The 22,902-nt window shown below is 56.3% G+C and overlaps 1 protein-coding gene across 10 annotated transcripts in view; it reads left to right on the forward strand.

Moving 5' to 3' along the window:
- Nucleotides 1-22,902, forward strand: part of LOC140384430 (cadherin-related family member 5-like) — a 172,999-nt gene that overhangs the window by 31,624 nt on the left and 118,473 nt on the right. For all 10 annotated transcript variants that reach the window (XM_072466121.1, XM_072466118.1, XM_072466120.1 and 7 more), the window contains exons 3-4: nucleotides 10,806-10,856; nucleotides 12,160-12,249. In XM_072466121.1, the coding sequence (XP_072322222.1) occupies nucleotides 10,806-10,856; nucleotides 12,160-12,249 (141 nt within the window). The remainder of the gene's footprint in view (nucleotides 1-10,805; nucleotides 10,857-12,159; nucleotides 12,250-22,902) is intronic.

Here is a 22,902-nt window from a genome sequence, read left to right on the forward strand (position 1 = left end):
TCCTACCCCTCCTGGACCCCACCGACGACCTCCTCAGCGGGGCCCCTGCCTTCCCAATACGCCTGCGCCACACGCCGATCCGCGCACCCCGGGGGTCCCCGCTGCTACTTCTGCGGTCAGCAGAAGCACCCACTCCAACACTGCCCGGCCCGCACTGCAGTTTGTAAAGCCTGCAGTAAAAAAGGCCACTTTGCGGCTGTGTGCCAGGCCCGCGCAGTCGCTGCGATCGCGCCCGCTATCGCCCCTTCCCCCACTCCAGACGCACAATGGGAGCCACCATCTTCTCCTCCCGGGTCCATGTGCGCCCCATGGGCGCCGCCATCTTGTCCCAACCCCGCAATGTGCGCACCATGGGCGCCGCCATCTTGTCCCACACAGGGGGCAGGATTCTCCGACCCCCCGCCAGGTCGGAGAATCACCGGGGCTGGCGTGAATCCTGCCCCCGCCGGTTGCCAAATTCTCCAGCACCAGATATTCGGCGGGAGTGGAAATCGCGCCGCACGGTTGGCGCCCCCCCCCCCCCCCCCTCACCCGCCGATTCTCCAGCCTGCGATGGGCCGAAGTCCCGCTGCTGGAATGCCTGTCCCGCCGGCGAGAATCAAACCACCTCTCTTACCGGTGGGGCAAGGTGGCGCGGGCGGGCTCCGGGGTCCTAGGGGGGGCACGGGCGATCTGGCCCCGGGGGTTGCCCCCACAGTGGCCTGGCCCGGGATTGGGGCCCACCGTTCAGCGGGCGGGCCTGTGCCGTGGGAGCACTCTTTTCCTTCTGCCTTCGCCATGGTCTCCACTACGGCGGAGGTGGAAGAGACCCCCTCCACTGCGCATGCGCGGGGATGCCGTGAGCGGCCACTGACGCTCCCGTGCATGCGCCGCACGGCAAACCCATTTCCGTGCCAGCTGGCAGGGCACCAAAGGCCTTTCCCGCCAGCTGGCGGGGCGGAAATCAGTCCGGCGCGGGCCTAGCCCCTCAAGGTGAGGGCTCGGCCCCTCAAGACGCGGAGAATTCCGCACCTTTGGGGCGGCGCAATGCCGGACTGATTCGCGCCGATTTTGGTGCCGGTCGGTGGTCATCGCGCCGATTGCGGAGAATCCCGCCCAGGGTCTCCGGACATCCCGACATCAGAACCGCACACGCTCACCATCCGAAGCATCCGATAGCTACCCGCAGCTCACTTCGATGACGCTGGACCAATCTTGCCCGCACAACCTGGCCACCGCGTCGACAACGGTTAAAATCAACGGCCACGCGACCTCGTGCCTGCTGGACTCCGGGAACACCGAAAGCTTCGTTCACCCAGATACAGTAAGGTGCTGCTCCCTCGCGGTCCACCCTGCCAATCAAAGGATCTCCCTAGCCTCCGGATCCCACTCCGTCCCGATCCGAGGCTTTTGTACAGTCACCCTCACGGTCCAGGGCGTAGAATTTAGTAACTTCCGCCTCTATGTCCTTCCTAATCTCTGCGCTGCACTCCTGTTGGGCCTGGACTTCCAGTGCAACCTCCAGAGCCTCACACTCAAATTCGGCGGGCCCTTACCCCCCCCTTACCGTTTGCGGCCTCGCGACCCTCAAGGTCAATCCCCCCTCCCTTTTTGCCAATCTAACTGCGGATTGCAAGCCCGTTGCCACTCGGAGTAGACAGTACAGCACCCAGGACAAGACCTTCATCAGGTCCGAAGTCCAGCGGCTGCTTAAGGAGGGTATTATCGAGGCCAGCAACAGCCCCTGGAGAGCCCAAGTGGTAGTGGTTAAAACTGGGGAGAAACACAGGATGGTCGTGGACTACAGCCAGACCATCAATCGGTACACGCAGCTCGACGCGTACCCCCTCCCACGCATATTTGATATGGTCAGTCAGATTGCGCAGTACCAGGTCTTCTCAACAATTGGCCTGAAATCCGCCTACCACCAGCTCCCCATCCGGAAGTCAGACCGGCCATACACTGCCTTTGAGGCGGACGGTCGCCTCTACCACTTCCTTAGGGTCCCTTTCGGTGTCACAAATGGGGTCTCGGTCTTCCAAAGAGAGATGGACCGAATGGTCGATCAGTACGGTTTGCAGGCCACCTTTCCGTTCTTCGATAATGTCACCATCTGCTGCCATGACCAGCAGGACCACGATGCCAACCTCGATAAATTCCTCCGCACTGCCACTCTTCTCAACCTGACCTACAACAAAGAGAAGTGTGAGTTCAGCACGACCCGGTTAGCCATTCCCGGCTATATAGTCCAAAACGGACTTCTCGGGCCCGACCCCGAGCGCATGCGCACCCTCATGGAACTTCCCCTCCCCCACTGCCCCAACGCCCTCAAACGCTGCCTGGGCTTCTTTTCCGACTACGTTCAGTGGGTCCCAAACTATGCGGACAAGGCCCGCCCATTCATTCAGTCCACCCAATTCGAACGCCTCAGCGTGGATTTCAAAGGGCCCCTCCCCTCCGACTGTAACAGTGTGGTCGATGAGTACTCCAGATTCCCCTTAGCCATCCCATGCCCCGATATGATGTCTGCCACCGTCATCAAGGCCCTCAACACCATCTTCGCTCTGTTCGGTTTCCCAGCCTACATCCACAGTGACAGGGGATGGAGTTTAAGACTAGGTAGGTTATGCTGCAACTGTATAAGGTGTTAGTGAGGCCACACCTGGGGTATTGTGTTCAGTTTTGGTCTCCTTACTTGAGAAAGGACGTACTGGCACTGGAGGGTGTGCAGAGGAGATTCACTAGGTTAATCCCAGAGCTGAAGGGGTTGTATTATGAGGAGAGGTTGAGTAGACTGGGACTGTACTCGTTGGAATTTAAAGGATGAGGGGGGATCTTATAGAAACATATAAAATTATGAAGGGAATAGATAGGATAGAAGCGGGCAGGTTGTTTCCACTAGTGCGTGGAAGCAGAACTTGGGGGCATAGCCTTGTTGCTAACTTTCCGGTTGGTTCAATTGCTCTGTTTTATTACCTTTGCTCTCGAGTCGCCAGGTATCTTTATGATACCGCCACGTGGTTCAAGTCCAAGTAATGATCAATGACTCAATACACCGATTAGTAAGATTCAAATCAAAGCACGTTTATTGTACACAGTAATCGCTACTCATGCACAAATTCTACGTCTAAGCTACTTCTACAACTAACAGGCCTATACTTAACTTCGGACTGGCCCACCAGGTCAGGGGAACAAATGGCCTTTCGTTCGGGTTCTGAGTCTGCGGGATTCGAAGTTGGTACGGATTGGTAGCTAGGAGCGCCTATCTCGTAGCGAGCGTTGAATTAAGACTTACTTCTTTCGGTGGTTACTGCACCAGTCACAGTCAAGGTTGGTTCGCGTTGCTGGGTGACCCGGGCAGGACGAAGAGAGCGATTTGAACTTGGGCTTAACTCTTATAGTCCCCAGGAGCTTCCCGCCTTTCGGGGCGGACCCTGTACCTGGTTCCAGGTGATTGGACTTCGTTCCAATCGCTTGGTTCGATTTCTCCAATACTGGAGCGGTTCCCTGATCGATGGGCGGTCTTGAGGTATTCGTTAACCTCTTTTGTGTTGGCTCCTGCTGGCGCCGGGGAGTCTGGCTTAGCTTTGAGTACCTCAGATGTTGCTATTGTTCCCGGGGATTGCTCATCAGTATGTAGATGGCTGCTACATTGTTATGCTGATTGTCGCTGGTATCGATGCTGTCTGGGCTTTTGCAGAGTTAAATACCCAGCAAACCTGCACCTGCTGGTTTCTGTCTGTGTTGGCTGATTTTCCCATCAGCCTTTGCCGTTCGCCATTTTAAATCGGGAGTTGGCCAATTTAAGTGGCTACGCACCCTCCTTGGGATCCTAACGCGAAGCGTGAAGGATCACATAACTGCGTTATAGAAAAATACAGCACAGAACAGGCCCTTCAGCCCACGATGTTGTGCCAAACCTTTGTCCTAGATTAATCATAGATTATCATAGAATTTACAGTGTAGAAGGAGGCCACCCCCCATCGAGTCTGCACCAGCTCTTGGAAAGAGCACCATACCCAAGGTCAACCTCCACCCTATCCCCACAACCCAGCAACCCCACCCAACACCAAGGGCAATTTTGGACACTAAGGGCAATTCATCATGGCCAATCCACCTAACCAGCACATCCCTGGGCTGTGGGAGGAAACCGGAGCACCCGGAGGAAACCCACGCACACACGGGGAGGACATGCAGACTCCGCACAGACAGCGACCCAAGCCGGAATCGAACCAGGGACCCTGGAGCTGTGAAGCAATTGTGCTATCCACAATGCTACCGTGCTGCCCTTAAGAACAAATTAATTTACACTATATCATTCTACCGTAATCTATGTACCTATCCAAGAGCTGCTTGAAGGTCCCTAATGTTTCAGACTCAACTACTTCCTCAGGCAGTGCATTCCATGCCCCCACTACTCTCTGGGTAAAGAACCTACCTCTGACATCCCCCCTATATCTTCCACCATTCACCTTAAATTTATGTCCCCTTGTAATGGTTTGTTTCACCCGGGGAAAAAGTCTCTGACTGTCTACTCTATCTATTCCCCTGATCATCTTATAAACCTCTATCAAGTTGCCCCTCTTCCTTCTCCGTTCTAATGAGAAAAGGCCTAGCACCCTCAACCTTTCCTCGTAGGACCTACTCTCCATTCCAGGCAACATCCTGGTAAACCTCCTTTGCACCTTTTCCAAAGCTTTCACATCCTTCCTAAAATGAGGCGACCAGAACTGTACACAGTACTCCAAATGTGGCCTTACCAAAGTTTTGTACAGCTGCATCATCACCTCACAGCTCTTAAATTCAATCCCTCTGTTAATGAACGCTAGCACATCATAGGCCTTCTTCACAGCTCTATCCACTTGAGTGGCAACTTTCAAAGATGTATGAACATAGACCCCAAGATCTCTCTCTGCTCCTCCACATTGCCAAGAACTCTACCGTTAACCCTATATTCCGCATTCATATTTGTCCTTCCAAAATGGACAACCTCACACTTTTCAGGGTTAAACTCCATCTGCCACTTCTCAGCTCAGCTCTGCATCCTATCTATATCTCTTTGCAGCCGACAACAGCCCTCCTCACTATCCACAACTCCACCAATCTTCGTATCGTCTGCAAATTTACTGACCCACCTTTCAACTCCCTCATCCAAATCATTAATGAAAATCACAAACAGCAGAGGACCCAGAACTGATCCCTGCGGTACGCCACTGGTAACTGGGCTCCAGGCTGAATATTTGCCATCCACCACCACTCTCTGACTTCTATCGGTTAGCCAGTTTGTTATCCAACTGGCCAAATTTCCCACTATCCCATGCCGCCTTACTTTCTGCATAAGCCTACCATGGGGAACCTTATCAAATGCCTTACTAAAATCCATGTACACTACATCCACTGCTTTATCTTCATCCACATGCTTGGTCACCTCCTCAAAGAATTCAATAAGACTTGTAAGGCAAGATCTACCCCTCACAATTCCGCGCTGACTATCCCTAATCAAGCAGTGTCTTTCCCGATGCTCAGAAATCCTATCCTTCAGTACCCTTTCCATTACTTTGCCTACCACCGAAGTAAGACTAACTGGCCTGTAATTCCCAAGGTTTCCCTAGTCCCTTTTTTGAACAGGGGCACGACATTCGCCACTCTCCAATCCCCTGGTACCACCCCTGTTGACAGTGAGGACGAAAAGATCGTTGCCAACGGCTCTACAATTTCATCTCTTGCTTCCCATAGAATCCTTGGATATAACCCGTCAGGCCCGGGGGACTTGTCTATCCTCAAGTTTTTCAAAATGCCCAACACATCTTCCTTCCTAACAAGTATTTCCTCGAGCTTACCAGTCTGTTTCACACTGTCCTCTCCAACAATATGGCCCCTCTCATTTGTAAATACTGAAGAAAAGTACTCGTTCAAGACCTCTCTTATCTCTTCAGACTCAATACACAATCTCCCGCTACTGTCCTTGATCGGACTTACCCTCGCTCTAGTCATTCTCATATTTCTCACATATGTGTAAAAGGCCTTGGGGTTTTCCTTGATCCTACCCGCCAAAGATTGTTCATGCCCTCTCTTAGCTCTCCTAATCCCTTTCTTCAGTTCCCTCCTGGCTATCTTGTATCCCTCCAGCGCCATGTCTGAACCTTGTGTCCTCAGCCTTACATAAGTCTCCTTCTTCCTCTTAACAAGACATTCAACCTCTCTTGTCAACCATGGTTCCCTCACTCGACCATCTCTTCCCTGCCTGACAGGGACATACAAATCAAGGACACATAGTACCCGTTCCTTGAACAAGTTCCACATTTCACTTGTGTCCTTCCCTGACAGCCTATGTTCCCAACTTATGCCCTTCGATTCTTGTCTGACAACATCGTATTTACCCTTCCCCCAATTGTAAACCTTGCCCTGTTGCACGCACCTATCCCTCTCCATTGCTAAAGTGAAAGTCACAGAATTGTGGTCACTATCTCCAAAATGCTCCCCCACTAACAAATCTATCACTTGCCCTGGTTCATTACCAAGTACCAAATCCAATATGGCCTCCCCTCTGGTCGGACAATCTACATACTGTGTTAGAAAAGCTTCCTGGACACACTGCACAAATACCACGCCATCCAAACTATTTGATCTAAAGAGTTTCCACTCAATGTTTGGGAAGTTGAAGTCACCCATGACTACTACCCTGTGACTTCTGCACCTTTCCAAAATCTGTTTCCCAATCTGTTCCTCCACATCTCTGCTACTATTTGGGGGCCTATAGAAAACTCCTAACAAGGTGACTGCTCCTTTCCTATTTCTGACTTCCACCCATACTACCTCAGTAGGCTGATACTCCTCGAACTGCCTTTCTGCAGCTGTTGTACTATCTCTAATTAACAATGCCAACCCCCCACCTCGTTTACCACCCTCCCTAATCTTATTGAACCATCTATAACCAGGGACCTCCAACAACCATTTCTGCCCCTCTTCTATCCAAGTTTCCGTGATGGCCACCACACCGTAGTCCCAAGTACCGATGCATGCCTTTCGTTCACCCATCTTATTCCTGATGCTTCTTGCGTTGAAGTATACACACTTCAACCCATCTCTGTGCCTGCAAGTACTCTCCTTTGTCAGTGTTCCCTTCCCCACGGCCTCACTACACGCTTTGGCGTCCTGAATATTGGCTACCTTAGTTGCTGGACTACAAATCTGGTTCCCATTCCCCTGCCTGCGTTGTTTTCATTCCCTGACCCAGTGAGCACTTCTTTCATGGCCTCTACACTGACCATAACTATGCAAAAAATGTTTTACTGACAATTCTAAGGGGCGCTATGTCAAACAGGGACATGCATTACAAAACAAGAAAATGGGAACCTCTAACTATCCTTAATACACTACACTCACTTAAACATTTCTAACTTCCTCAACCATACAAACAAAATCATAGCAGTTTATACACATGTTTCCTGGCTTGGCAGTCAAGCTCAGGATCGTACAATTGCTCATGAACATTTCTTTCTTTATAACAAAAACACAAACGAATGCTCTTTATTATAAATCGCGGGGGTCGGGGGTCTGGTCGTATCCGAAAATAGGGGATCTGATCCTATATACCAGGTTGCGAGCGCGGTAGGTTCTCCTTCTCCATATCCTTAGACGCATAGTCTGCACGATGCAGCAGAGTATCGCCAATACCAATCGGGATTCTATCAAGTAGGACAGGGAGTACCAGGTTATAAACCTGGCACACCAAGATGGTGTGGTGTCGCTGGTGACTGGGCTCTGGGTGCTGTGGGGAAGTGAATCATTAATGGCTGGGGGGGGGGGGGTTGAGGTCAGGGGATTCGGGTTCACGCGCAACCAAATGTCCATTATAACGATGAACCACGCGGAGGATGTCCTCATGGTTCTTCTTCTTTCACTTCTCTTCTCTTCTCCGGTCCTGGAGCTTCTGGAGTTCTGTGTGAACAAGCATAGTATCTGTTACTATCTTGGTTTAACATCTCGTATGATAGCCTGTCTGTCCTTTCGTGCCAATTACTCCTTTTATAATTGGTCACTATGTGTGACTCCCTCATTTGTTTTCAAAAACCGAATTTTAGGACAAGACACACTTTCAAATAATGAACCAGTGCGAGCCGTCTCGCAGACTGTGCAATTTACCATCCAAATGTTTCAGGATGTAAATAGCATATGGTAGGCAACCTGAGGGTTACCTGAAACAAAACAAAACTTTTTGAACTAAAACTTTCCAAAATGAGGTGCGTATGGGCCGCGACGGGTATGATTTGGATGGAGTCCCCGGGTAGGACGGCGACCAATGCCGTGTCTCCCCTACCCGAGAGTCGCTGATCAGAGGGGGGTTCCCAGGCAGGGCGGGTCCCAAGCCATTGCTCCACTGCCTGGGCAACCGGCAAGAACGGGCAAGAAATGTAGTCATCGTGGGGGGGTTGCCGTATTGGTTCTACCTTTGAACCAGAAGGGCAGTTATGAACGGGGGTGTGGTATCTGTCGACAGACGAGTTCCGCTGAACTGGCATCTGGGACCTTAACAAGTCTCTACAGACAAACTAGTTCCGCTGAACTAGCGTCTGGCCAATAGCAAATCTCTGTGGGCAAGTCCTCAGAGGGTTCGGCAGAAAAGGCGTGGGGCCGTGAAATTTTTTTTTCCAGTCTAACATACAACATTTAACAAAACACTAGAAACAACATAAAACATGCTGCAGGTTCCATCAGAAAGGACACCGTTTTCTCCCAAGCGGCTCCTTTTTAAACATAATCTGGACACCTCAGTTATCGGTTGCGAACAGGGTCGCAAAGGGGTTCTCTTTTTGGGAGTCAGACTCAAGGTCGTCATCTTCTCCCGGATGCCAAGCTCTTGAATGTATCAGGGTTGATAGGGCTGCTTGGTATGATTTTGGATCGCTCTCGTCATTCCGGACGAGTCTGAACGAATTGTCTCTGTGCCAATAGGTGGTGTCTAGTTGTGTGGGGACGGAATCGGGGTCGTCATTGTAGGTCGGTGGTCGGTGGTGGGGTTTGTTTAGGAAAGTGATCATGAAGGGATCACTTGAATCGTGGTCAGATGCGCTGGGTGTGGGTCCTGTTGCATGGGGATAGTAGGGAGGCGTGCTGTGGCTATCGTCCGAGTCACAGTCGCTGTCTCTGCTGCTGCAGTCTGTGGGCGTTCCGGGGTGGAGTGTATATTTCGGGGGTGGAGTCGAGGTTGAGTCCATGGCTGGGCTGGACGTGTTGGGGGATGGTAGGGTTACGTTGGCTGTGGGCGGGGTGTGGTGTGCTGCGTCGAGCATGATGTGGTGTGCGTGGTTAGACTGTGTTCCATATGCCTTCAGCTGGTTGATATGGAACCACGCAGTCTTTCCACTGGGGTACTTTATCTTGTGGACGGAAGGGCTTACTTTGTCCGCAATGGAGTACGGACCCGAGTACTTTGGTGACAGGAATGTGCTGGGGTTGTATACGGAGAGCATGACTTTCTGTCCTACACTGTACTCAGTCGCATGCACTGTCTTGTCGAAACAAGCCTTGCTCTGTTTCTTTCTTGTGCCCAATTTCACTGCGGCTGCTAGCTGAGCCGTTTTAACATTCTCTACTAATTGTTTGACTGCGTTCTCGTGTATGAGGGCCGTCACTTCGGGGCTGGTCAAGTCTAAACCTAATAAAAATTATGTGCCTTTTATGGGGCGTCCGGTCATGAGAGTGTGTGGGGTGTAACCTGTGGATGTGGTTTCTGCAAAAACATCAGCGAAACTGTGTTTCGCAAAAAAATCAGCGCAAAAGGGAGGACTGAGTCCCAGTGGTGTTCTGCTGGACCATTTTTCTGAGGGTGGATTTTAGGGTCTGATTCATGCGCTCCACGATACCACTCGACTGTGGGTGGTATGCAATGTGGAATTTTGGGGTAATGCCAAATATCGTGAGGACGTTCTTCATGACACGTCCCGTAAAATGGGAACCATGGTCGGATTCAATGCTGCGGGGGAGTCCCCATCTTGTAAAGATGTGGTGGGTCAAAATCTTGGCTGTGGTCTTTGCCGTATTAGTTCTGGATGGGAATGCTTCCACCCATTTTGTAAACGTGTCTATCACCACGAGTACATATTTGTAACCATTCCTGCAAGGGGGCAATGGTCCTATGAAATCAATCTGGAGGTTAGTCCAGGGGCCATTAACGGGTCGGGTGTGACTAAGCTCAGCCTTTTTGGCATATTCTGGGCACAGATAAGACAATTCTCGATGTAGTGATTTACATCATCCTTTAAATTCGGCCACCAACCAAGCTGCCTGAGGTGGGCTGTAGTGGGATCGATTCCCTGATGTCCATGACCGTCATGGAACAAACAAATCAGTTGATTCCTGTCCTGGTCAGGAACCACATAAAGGGTGTCTTTTAACACCACACCATCATGTGTGGTCAGAGCATTTTTAAACCTCTCGTAGGGTGCTGGATAGTTTCCTTTTAAAATCTCCCTGAGATTGCTGTCCTGCTTCTGGGCCTGCACTTCTTCAAAAAACTATCTATCTTTACCTTGAAAACATTTAATGTAGGAGCCTCAACTGCTTCACCGGGCAGGGAATTCCATAGATTCACAACCCTTTGGGTGAAGAAGTTCCTCTTAAGCTCCATCCTAAATCTACTTCCCCTTATTTTGAGGCTATGCCCTTTTAAATTTTTGTGAACACTTTCTCTGTAAAAACATTCTCTCAAACTGTCATCCTGTGTGTTAGTAACCACTTTTTTTTTGTAATTATATATGAAGTTAAGGATAATAAAATAACAGTATTTATAGTTTGACACTGATGTGCACAATGTTGTTTGACAGAATTTGAAGAGCCCCGTCATGCTGGTCTTATTACAATGTGGGCCTGCGCAGGTAAGTGAAATTATTTCATGATCTATTGAATTTCTGATTGAATTCAGCAGCCTGCAATGATCAATATTTTTATTCTCATTGAATGATATTTAATGCCCATGCCAACTCTTTGAATGGACTATCCAATATGACCAACCCCTGCTCTTTCCCCACAACCTGGCAAATACTTGTTTTCAAGTATTTCTCCAATTCCCTGTTGAAAGTTATTTTTCATTTTTGTTCCCAATTAAGGAACAATTTAGTGTGGCCAATTCACCTACCCTGCACATTTTGTAGATTGTGGGGGAGAGATCAACATGGGGAGAATGTGCGAACTCCACACGGATAATGACCTAGGGCCGGGATCGAACCCAGGTCCTCAGCGCTGTGAGACAGCAGTGCTAACCACTGCGCACCGTGCCCCCCCCCCCTGTCAAAAGGCCGAGTCTGCTTACACTGCCCTTTCAGGCAGCGCATCCCAGCTCATAGCAACTCGCTGTGTGGGAATGTTCTCTCATGAGGGGCTGGTTTAGCACACTGGGCTAAATCACTGGCTTTTAAAGCAGACCAAGGCAGGCCAGCAGCACGGTTTAATTCCCGTACCAGCCTCCCCGAACAGTTGCCGGAATGTGGCGACTAGGGTTTTTCACAGTAACTTCATTGAAGCCTACTTGTGACAATAAGCGATTTTCATTTCATTTCATTTTCATTTCATGTCCCACTTGGTTCTTCTTAAATCTGTGCCCTCTAGTTACTGCCTGCTACACCACAGGGACCAATTTCTCCACATTTATCCAATCAAAAATAGTTCATAATTTTGAACACCTCAGTCAAAGTTCCCCTTAACCAATTTCTCCAATCTCTACACATAACCGGAGCTCCTCATCCATGGTCAATCTTCTCTGCATCCTCTTCAAGGCCTCGTCATCATTTCCCAAAGTGTGCTGTCCACAACTGAACATCCAGCTCAGGGTGAACCGGAATTTTATGAAGTTTAGCATAGTTTCCCTTGTTTTTATACTCCATGCCTTTCTTTATAAAGCCAAATATCCTGCATGCCCCCTTTTTTTAAAAAATAGCCTTCTCTACTTGTCTTGCCACCTTGAATGATTTATGTAAACATTCCCCCCTGGCCTGTCTATTCCTGCACCCCGTTTAAGATCAAGCCATATGCTTGATGTATGTTGCACATGAGCACCTGGGTTACAAGCTTTAATTATCCAGTTAATGCCAAACATTTCAAAGATTATTATTGACAAGACACATACAAATGCCAAAGCCTTTGTTTGATTGATATGATTTTATAATTCGTTCTCATTTGTAGCAAACTCTGGAGATTGTTATTCAGATCATCAACGTCAATGACAATCCTGCCACGTTCCCACAGAGCGTATTGAATTTCACCATCAGTGAGGTAAGATGAGTATTTCATTTATTTTTCCATTTAGTCTAATGTAATATTTGTACGTGATCAATGTAATGTCCAATATGGTGATCAAGGTGCACTCAACCCACTCAGTATCCTTGGAATCATTCTCACAAATCTTTTCTGCATCATCTCTAATGCTTTCACATCCTTCTTAAAGTGTGCTGCCCCGTATGGAACCCAATTTGGTGGAGGCCAGATCAGTGTTTTCTAAAAGTCATCATAACTTCCTTGCTTATTTATCGAATAGGAAAATCCAGCATGTTGTATGCTTTGTTGAATGCTTTCTTAGCCTTCAATGATTTGGGCAGATGTATCCCCAGGACCATCTGGTCTTGCAGCCTCGCCCAATTGTATTCTCTAGTCTATGCTGCCTCTCCTTGTTCTTCCGACCAAGATGTATCGCTTCACGTTTCCCTGCGTTAAATTTAATCTCTCGTGTGTCTGCTAGTTCCACCAACCTGCCTACGACCTCTTGAAGACTTTCACTAGCCTTCTCACAGTTCACAATATTCCCAAGATTTGTTGCAGATTTTTAAATTGAGCCCTGCGCGGCCAAGTCTCGATCACTAATATACACAGATATCAAGAAATTCATTGGTCTAATACCCATTCCTGGAGATCCCCACTGCAAGTTTTCCTCCAGTCCAAAAAACAATCATTCAACTCAACTCTTTGTTTCCTGTCACAAAGTCAACTTCATCTCCATGCTGCTGACAAATCTGCTGACAAGACTTTAACATTGCACTCAAATGTTTTTTGAAAGTACACATAGACCACATCAACTGAATTATGCACATTAACTGCAACCAATTTGTAGAACAGGATGTTAGGGAAAGGTCCCAGTTCAACGGGGAACCAGAGGAAGTGCCCAATCCCACAGAGAATTGGAGGGGTCCAGTTCCACAGGGAACCAGGGTGGTCTCAGTCCCATAGCGAACCAGGAGAAGGTCCAAGTCCAATAGGGCACAGGAGGAAGAGCCCAGTCCCACATAAACCAGGCGAAGGGCCCCGTCGCACAGGGAACCAGGGGAAGGGCCCAGTCCCACAGGGAACCAGGGGAAGGGCCCAGTCCCACAGGGAACCAGGGGAAGGGCCCAGTCCCACAGGGAACCAGGGGAAGGGCCCAGTCCCACAGAGAACCAGGGGAAGGGCCCAGTCCCACAGGGAACCAGGGAAAGGGCCCCATCGCACAAAGAACCAGGGGAAGGGCCCAGTCCCACAGGGAACCAGGGAAAGGGCCCCGTCGCACAGAGAACCAGGGGAAGGGCCCAGTCCCACAGGGAACCAGGGGAAGGGCCCAGTCCCACAGGGAACCAGGGGAAGGGCCCAGTCCCACAGGGAACCAGGGAAAGGGCCCCGTCGCACAGAGAACCAGGGGAAGGGCCCAGTCCCACAGGGAACCAGGGGAAGGGCCCAGTCCCACAGGGAACAAGGGGAAGGGCCCAGTCGCACAGGGAACCAGGGGATGGGCACAGTCCCAGAGGGAACCAGGGGAAGGGCCCAGTCCCACAGGGAACCAGGGGATGGGCCCAGTCCCACAGGGAACCAGGGGAAGGGCCCAGTCCCACAGGGAACCAGGGGATGGGCCCAGTCCCACAGGGAACCAGGGGATGGGCCGAGTCCCACAGGGAACCAGGGGAAGGGCCCAGTCCCACAGGGAACCAGGGGAAGGGCCTAGTCCCACAGGGAACCAGGGGATGGGCCCAGTCCCACAGGGAACGAGAGGAAGAGCCCAGTCCCACAGCGAACTAGGGGAGTAGCCCAGTCCCACATGGAACGTGGGGAAGGGCCCCGCCGCACAGGGAACCAGGGAAAGGTTCCAGTCCCACAGGGAACCAGGGGAAGGGCCCAGACCCACAGTGAACCAGGGGATGGGCCCAGTCCCACAGGGAACCAGGGGAAGGGCCCAGCCCCACAGGGAACCAGGGGAAGGGCCCAGTCCCAGAGGGAACCAGGGGATGGAACCAGGGGATGGGCCCAGTCCCACAGTTCAGCCAGGGGATGGGCCCAGTCCCACAGGGAAACAGGGGATGTGCCCAGTCTGACAGGGACCCATGGAAAGGGCACAGTCCCACAGGGAACCAGGGGAAGGGCTCAGTCCCTCAGGGAAGCAGGGGAAGGCCCCGTCGCACAGGGAACCAGCTGAAGGGCGCAGTCCCACAGGGAAACAGATGGAGGGCCCAGCCCCACTGGGAAACAGGGAAAGGGCCCCGTCGCACAGGGAACCAAGGGGAAGGGCGCAGTCCCACAGGGAAACAGGGAAGGGCCCAGTCCCAGAGGGAACCAGGGAAGGGCCCAGTCCCAGAGGGAACCAGGGGAAGGGCCCAGTCGCACAGGGAACCAGGGAAAGGGCCCAGTCGCACAGGGAACCAGGGAAAGGGCACCGTCGCACAGGGAACCAGGGAAAGGGCCCCGTCGCACAGGGAACCAAGGGAAGGTTCCAGTCGACAGGGAACCAGGGGAAGGGCCCCGTCGCACAGGGAACCAGGGGAAGGTCCCAGTGCCATAGGGAAGCAGGGGAAGGGCCCAATCCCACAGGGAACCAGGGGAATGGCCCAGTCCCACAGGGAACCAGGGGAAGGGCCCAGTCCCACAGGGAACCAGGGGATGGGCCCTGACCCACAGGGAACCAGGGGAAGGGCCCAGTTCCACAGGGAACCAGGGGAAGGGCCCCGTCGCACAGGGAATCAGGAGAAGGGCCCAGTCCCACAGGGAATCAGGGGATGGGCCCAGTCCCACAGGGAACCATGGGAAGGGCCCAGTCCCATAGGGAACCAGGGTAAGGGCCCAGTCCCACAGGGAATCAGGGGAAGGGCGCAGTCCCACAGGGAACGAAGGAAAGGGCCCAGTCCCACAGGGAACCAGGGGATGGGCCCAGTCCCACAGGGAACCAGGAGAAGGGTGCAGTCCCACAGGGAACCAGGGGATGTGCCCAGTCCCACAGGGAACCAGGTGAAGGGCTCAGTCCCAAAGAGGACTGGGGGATGAGCCAAGTACCACAGGGAAGCAGGGGAAGGGCCCAGTCCCACAGGGAACCGGGGGATGGGCCCAGTCCCACAGGGAACCAGGTGATGGGCCCAGTCCCACATGGAACGAGGGGAAGGTTCCAGTCCCACAGGGAACCAGGGGAAGGGCCCAGTCCCACAGGGAACCAGGGGATGGGCCCAGTCCCACAGGGAACCAGGGGAAGGGCCCCATCGCACAGGGAACCAGGGGAAGGTCCCAGTCCCACAGGGAACCAGGGGAAGGGCACAGTCCCACAGGGAACCAGGGGATGGGCCCAGTCCCACGGGGAACAAGGGAAAGGGCTCAGTCCTACAGGGAACCAGGGGATGGACTAAGTCCCACAGGGAACCAGGGAAGGGCCCAGTCCCACAGGGAACCAGGGGATGGGCCCAGTCCCACACGGAACCAGGCGAAGGGCTCAGTCCCAAAGAGGAAACAGGGGAAGGGCCCAGTCCCACAGGGAACCAGGGGAAGGCCCCGTCGCACAGGGAACCTGGGGAAGGGTGCAGTCCCACAGGGAAACAGGGGAAGGGCACAGCCCCACTGGGAACCAGGGGAAGGGCCCGGTCGCACAGGGAACCAGGGGAAGGGCGCAGTCCCACAGGGAAACAAGGGATGGGCCCAGTCCCAGAGGGAACCAGGGGAAGGGCCCAGTCCCACAGGGAACCAGGGGAAGGGCCCCGTTGCACAGGGAACCAGGGGAAGGTTCCAGTCCCACAGGGAACCAGGGTAAGGGCCGCGTCGCACAGGGAACCAGGGGAAGGTCCCAGTCCCACAGGAAATCAGGGGAAGGGCCCCGTCACACAGTGAACCAGTGGAAGGGCCCCGTCGCACAGGGAACCAGGGGAATGTCCCAGTCCCACAGGGAACCAGGGGAAGGGCCCCGTCGCTCAGGGAACCAGGGAAAGGGCCCAGTCCCACAGGGAACCAGGGGATGGGCCAAGTCCCACACGGAACCAGGGTAAGGGCCCCGTCTCACAGGGAACCAGGGGAAGGTCCCAGTCCCACAGGGAACCAGGGGAAGGGCCCAGTTCCACAGGGAACCACGGGATGGGCCCAATCCCACACGGAAGCAGGGGAAGGGCCCCGTCGCACAGGGATCCAGGAAAAGGGGCCAGTCCCACAGGGAACCAGGGGAAGGGCTCAGTCCCACAGGGAACTAGAGGAAGGGCCCAGTCCCACAGGGAACCAGGGGATGGACTAACTCCCACAGGGAACCAGGGAAGGGCCCAGTCCCACAGGGAACCAAGGGGAGGGCCCCGTCGCACAAGGAAACAGGGGAAGGGCCCAGTCCCACAGGGAACCAGAGAAAGGGCCCCGTCGCACAGGGAACCAGCGGAAAGGCCCAGTCCCACACGGAACCAGGGGAAGGGCCCAGTTCCACAGAGAACCAGGGGAAGGGCCCAGTCCCACAGGGAACCAGGGGAAGGGCCCAGCCCCACAGGGAACCAGGGGAAGGGCCCAGTCCCAGAGGGAACCAGGGGATGGAACCAGGGGATGGGCCCAGTCCCATAGTTCAGCCAGGGGATGGGCCCACTCCCACAGGGAAACTGGGGATGTGCCCAGTCTGACAGGGACCCATGGAAAGGGCACAGTCCCACAGGGAACCAGGGGAAGGGCTCAGTCCCTCAGGGAACCAGAGGGACAGCCCAGTCCCACAGGGAACCAGGGGAAGGGCCCAGTCCCACAGGGAACAAGGGGATGGGCCCAGTCCCACACGGAACCAGGCGAAGGGCTCAGTCCCAAAGAGGAAACAGGGGAAGGGCCCAGTCCCACAGGGAACCAGGGGTAGGCCCCGTCGCACAGGGAACCAGGGGAAGGGTGCAGTCCCACAGGGAAACAGGGGAAGGGCACAGCCCCACTGGGAACCAGGGGAAGGGCCCGGTCGCACAGGGAACCAGGGGAAGGGCGCAGTCCCACAGGGAAACAGGGGATGGGCCCAGTCCCAGAGGGAACCAGGGGAAGGGCCCAGTCCCACAGGGAACCAGGGGAAGGGCCCCGTTGCACAGGGAACCAGGGGAAGGGTGCAGTCCCACAGGGAAACAGGGGAAGGGCACAGCCCCACTGGGAACCAGGGGAAGGGCCCGGTCGCACAGGGAACCAGGGGAAGGGCGCAGTCCCAGAGGGAAACAGGGGATGGGCCCAGTCCCAGAGGGAACCAGGGGAAGGGCCCAGTCCCACAGGGAACCAGGGGAAGGGCCCCGTTGCACAGGGAACCAGGGGAAGGGCTCAGTCCCACAGGGAACCAGGGGATGGGCCCAGTCCCACAGGGAACCAGGGGAAGGGCTCAGTCCCACAGGGAACCAGGGGAAGGGCCCAGTCCCACAGGGAACCAGTGGAAGGGCCCCGTCGCACAGGGAACCAAGGGAATGTCCCAGTCCCACAGGGAACCAGGGGAAGGGCCCCGTCGCTCAGGGAACCAGGGAAAGGGCCCAGTCCCACAGGGAACCAGGGGATGGGCCAAGTCCCACACGGAACCAGGGGAAGGGCCCCGTCGCACAGGAACCAGGGGAAGGTCCCAGTCCCAGAGGGAACCAGGGGAAGGGCCCAGTCCCACAGGGAACTAGGGTAAGGGCCCCGTCGCACAAGGCAACAGAGGAAGGGCCCAGTCCCACAGGAAACCAGGGGAAGGGGCCAGTCCCACATGGAACCAGGGGAAGGGCCCCGTCGCACAGGGAACCAGGGGAAGGGCCCAGCCCCACAGGGAACCAGGGAATGGGCCAAGTCCCACACGGAACCAGGGGAAGGGCCCAGTTCCACAGGGCACCAAGGGAAGGGCTCAGTCCCACAGGGAACTAAGGTATGGGCCGAGTCCCATAGGGAATCAGGGTATGGGCCGAGTCCCACAGGGAATCAGGGGAAGGTCCCAGTCCAACAGGGCACTAGGGGAAGGGCCCAATGCCAAAGGGAACCAGGGGAAGGGCCAAGTCCCACAGGGAACCAGGGGAGGAACCCAGTCCCACAGGGAACCAGGGGAGGAACCCAGTCCCACAGGGAACTAGGGGAGGAACCCAGACCCACAGGGAACGAGGGAAAGGGCCCTGTCGCACAGGGAACCAGGCAAAGGTCACAGTCCTGCATCGAACCAGGGGAAGGGCCCAGTCCCACACGGAAGCAGGGGAAGGGCCCCGTCGCACAGGGAACCAGGGAATGGCCCAGTCCCACAGGGAACCAGGGTATGGAACCGGGGGATGGGCCCAGTCCCACAGTTCAGCCAGGGGATGGGCCCACTCCCACAGGGAAACAGGGGATGTGCCCAGTCTGACAGGGACCCATGGAAAGGGCACAGTCCCACAGGGAACCAGGGGAAGGGCCCAGTCCCTCAGGGAACCAGAGGGACAGCCCAGTCCCACAGGGAAACAGGGGAAGGGCCCAGTCCCACAGGGAACCAGGGGATGGGCCCAGTCCCACACGGAACCAGGCGAAGGGCTCAGTCCCAAAGAGGAAACAGGGGAAGGGCCCAGTCCCACAGGGAACCAGGGGAAGGCCCCGTCGCACAGGGAACCTGGGGAAGGGTGCAGTCCCACAGGGAAACAGGGGAAGGGTACAGCCCCACTGGGAACCAGGGGAAGGGCCCGGTCGCACAGGGAACCTGGGGAAGGGCGCAGTCCCACAGGGAAACAAGGGATGGGCCCAGTCCCAGAGGGAACCAGGGGAAGGTTCCAGTCCCACAGGGAACCAGGGGAAGGTCCCAGTCCCACAGGAAGTCAGGGGAAGGGCCCCGTCACACAGTGAACCAGTGGAAGGGCCCCGTCGCACAGGGAACCAGGGGAATGTCCCAGTCCCACAGGGAACCAGGGGAAGGGCCCCGTCGCTCAGGGAACCAGGGAAAGGGCCCAGTCCCACAGGGAACCAGGGGATGGGCCAAGTCCCACACGGAACCAGGGGAAGGGCCCCGTCTCACAGGGAACCAGGGGATGGGCCCAATCCCACACGGAAGCAGGGGAAGGGCCCCGTCGCACAGGGATCCAGGAAAAGGGGCCAGTCCCACAGGGAACCAGGGGATGGGCTCAGTCCCACAGGGAACTAGAGGAAGGGCCCAGTCCCACAGGGAACCAAGGGAAGGGCCCCGTCGCACAAGGAAAGAGGGGAAGGGCCCAGTCCCACAGGGAACCAGAGGAAGGGCCCCGTCGCACAGGGAACCAGCGGAAAGGCCCAGTCCCACACGGAACCAGGGGAAGGGCCCAGTTCCACAGAGAACCAGGGGAAGGGCCCAGTCCCACAGGGAACCAGGGGAAGGGCCCAGCCCCACAGGGAACCAGGGGAAGGGCCCAGTCCCAGAGGGAACCATGGGATGGAACCAGGGGATGGGCCCAGTCCCACAGTTCAGCCAGGGGATGGGCCCACTCCCACAGGGAAACAGGGGATGTGCCCAGTCTGACAGGGACCCATGGAAAGGGCACAGTCCCACAGGGAACCAGGGGAAGGGCTCAGTCCCTCAGGGAACCAGAGGGACAGCCCAGTCCCACAGGGAACCAGGGGATGGACCCAGTCCCACACGGAACCAGGCGAAGGGCTCAGTCCCAAAGAGGAAACACGGGAAGGGCCCAGTCCCACAGGGAACCAGGGGTAGGCCCCGTCGCACAGGGAACCAGGGGAAGGGTGCAGCCCCACAGGGAAACAGGGGAAGGGCACAGCCCCACTGGGAACCAGGGGAAGGGCCCGGTCGCACAGGGAACCAGGGGAAGGGCGCAGTCCCACAGGGAAACAGGGGATGGGCCCAGTCTCAGAGGGAACCAGGGGAAGGGCCCAGTCCCACAGGGAACCAGGGGAAGGGCCCCGTTGCACAGGGAACCAGGGGAAGGGTGCAGTCCCACAGGGAAACAGGGGAAGGGCACAGCCCCACTGGGAACCAGGGGAAGGGCCCGGTCGCACAGGGAACCAGGGGAAGGGCCCCGTTGCACAGGGAACCAGGGGAAGGTTCCAGTCCCACAGGGAACCAGGGGATGGGCCCATTCCCACAGGGAACCAGGGGAAGGGCCCAGTCCCAGAGGGAACCAGGGGAAGGGCCCAGTCCCACAGGGAACCAGGGGAAGGGCCCCGTTGCACAGGGAACCAGGGGAAGGGCGCAGTCCCACAGGGAAACAGGGGATTGGCCCAGTCCCAGAGGGAACCAGGGGAAGGGCCCAGTCCCACAGGGGACCAGGTGAAGGGCCCCGTTGCACAGGGAACCAGGGGAAGGTTCCAGTCCCACAGGGAACCAGGGGATGGGCCCAGTCCCACAGGGAACCAGGGGAAGGGCCCAGTCCCACAGGGAACCAGGGGAAGGGCCCAGTCCCACAGGGAACAAGTGGAAGAGCCCGGTCGCACAAGGAACCAAGGGAATGTCCCAGTCCCACAGGGAACCAGGGGAAGGGCCCCGTCGCTCAGGGAACCAGGGAAAGGGCCCAGTCCCACAGGGAACCAGGGGATGGGCCAAGTCCCACACGGAACCAGGGGAAGGGCCCCGTCGCACAGGAACCAGGGGAAGGTCCCAGTCCCACAGGGAACCAGGTAAAGGGCCCAGTCCCACAGGGAACTAGGGGATGGGCCCTGTCCCACAGGGAACCAGGGGAAAGGCCCAGTTCCACAGGGAACCAGGCGAAGGTCCCCGTCGCACAAGGCAACAGGGGAAGGGCCCAGTCCCACAGGAGACCAGGGGAAGGGGCCAGTCCCACATGGAACCAGTGGAAGGGCCCCGTCACACAGGGAACCAGGGGAAGGGCCCAGACCCACAGGGAACCAGGGAATGGGCCAAGTCCCATAGGGAATCAGGGGAAGGTCCCAGTCCAACAGGGCACCAGGGGAAGGGCCCAATGCCAAAGGGAACCAGGGGAATGGCTGAGTCCCACAGGGAACCAGGGGAGGAACCCAGTCCCACAGGGAACTAGGGGAGGAACCCAGTCCCACAGGTAACGAGGGAAAGGGCCCCGTCGCACAGGGAACCAGGCAAAGGTCACAGTCCTGCATCGAACCAGGGGAAGGGCCCAGTCCCACAGGGAACCAGGGGAAGGGCCCAGTCCCACAGGGAACCAGGGGATGGGCCCAATCCCACACGGAAGCAGGGGAAGGGCCCCGTCGCACAGGGAACCAGGGAAAGTGGCCAGTCCCACAGGGAACCAGGGAAAGGGCCCAGTCCCACAGGGAACCCGGCGAATTGCCCAGTCCCACAGGGAACCATCGGATGGGCCCAGTCCCACAGGAAATCAGGGGAAGGGCCCCTTCACACAGGGAACCAGTGGAAGGGCCCCGTCGCACAGGGAACCAGGGGAATTTCCCAGTCCCACAGGGAACCAGTGAAAGGGCCCCGTCGCTCAGGGAACCAGGGAAAGGGCCCAGTCCCACAGGGAACCAGGGGTTGGGCCAAGTCCCACACGGAACCAGGGGAAGGGCCCCGTCTCACAGGGAACCAGGGGAAGGGCCCAGTCCCAGAGGGAACCAGGGGAAGGGCCCAGTCCCAGAGGGAACCAGGGGAAGGGCCCAGTCCCAGAGGGAACCAGGGGAAGGGCCCAGTCCCAGAGGGAACCAGGGGAAGGGCCCAGTCCCACAGGGAACCAGGGGATGGGCCCAGTCCAACAGGGCACCAGGGGAAGGGCCCAATGCCAAAGGGAACAAGGGGAAGGGCCAAGTCCCACAGGGAACCAGGGGAGGAACCCATTCCCACAGGGAACCAGGGGAGGAACCCAGTCCCACAGGGAACTAGGGGAGGAACCCAGTCCCACAGGGAACGAGGGAAAGGGCCCCGTCGCACAGGGAACCAGGCAAAGGTCACAGTCCTGCATCGAACCAGGGGAAGGGCCCAGTCCCACAGGGAACCAGGGGATGGGTCCAATCCCACACGGAAGCAGGGGAAGGGCCCCGTCGCACAGGGAACCAGGGAAAGGGGCCAGTCCCACAGGGAACCAGGGGAAGGGCCCAGTCCCACAGGGAACCCGGCAAATTGCCCAGTCCCACAGGGAAACATGGGATGGGCCCAGTCCCACAGGAAATCAGGGGAAGGGCCCCGTCACAAAGTGAACCAGTGGAAGGGCCCCGTCGCACAGGGAACCAGGGGAATGTCCCAGTCCCACAGGGAACCAGGGGAAGGGCCCCGTCGCTCAGGGAACCAGGGAAAGGGCCCAGTCCCACCGGGAACCAGGGGATGGGCCAAGTCCCACATGGAACCAGGGGAAGGGCCCCGTCTCACAGGGAACCAGGGGAAGGTCCCAGTCCCACAGGGAACCAGGGGAAGGGCCCAGTTCCACAGGGAACCAGGGGATGGGCCCAATCCCACACGGAAGCAGGGGAAGGGCCCCGTCGCACAAGGATCCAGGGAAAGGGGCCAGTCCGACAGGGAACCAGGGGAAGGGCCCAGTCCCACAGGGAACCCGGGGAATTGCCCAGTCCCACAGGGAACCATGGGATGGGCCCAGTCCCACAGGAAATCACGAGAAGGGCCACGTCACACAGGGAACCAGAGGAAGGTCCCAGTCCCACAGGGAACCAGGGGAAGGGCCCAGTCCCACAGGGAACCAGGGGAAGGGCCCAGTCCCACAGGGAACCAGGAGATGGGCCCAGTCCCACAGGGAACCGGGGGAAGGGCCCAGTCCCACCGGAAACCAGTGGAACGGCCCAGCCCCACAGGGAACCAGGGGATGGGCCCCATCGCACAGG

The sequence above is a fragment of the Scyliorhinus torazame genome, chromosome 10 (genome assembly GCF_047496885.1).
Source record: "Scyliorhinus torazame isolate Kashiwa2021f chromosome 10, sScyTor2.1, whole genome shotgun sequence".
Lineage (NCBI taxonomy): Eukaryota > Metazoa > Chordata > Chondrichthyes > Carcharhiniformes > Scyliorhinidae > Scyliorhinus > Scyliorhinus torazame.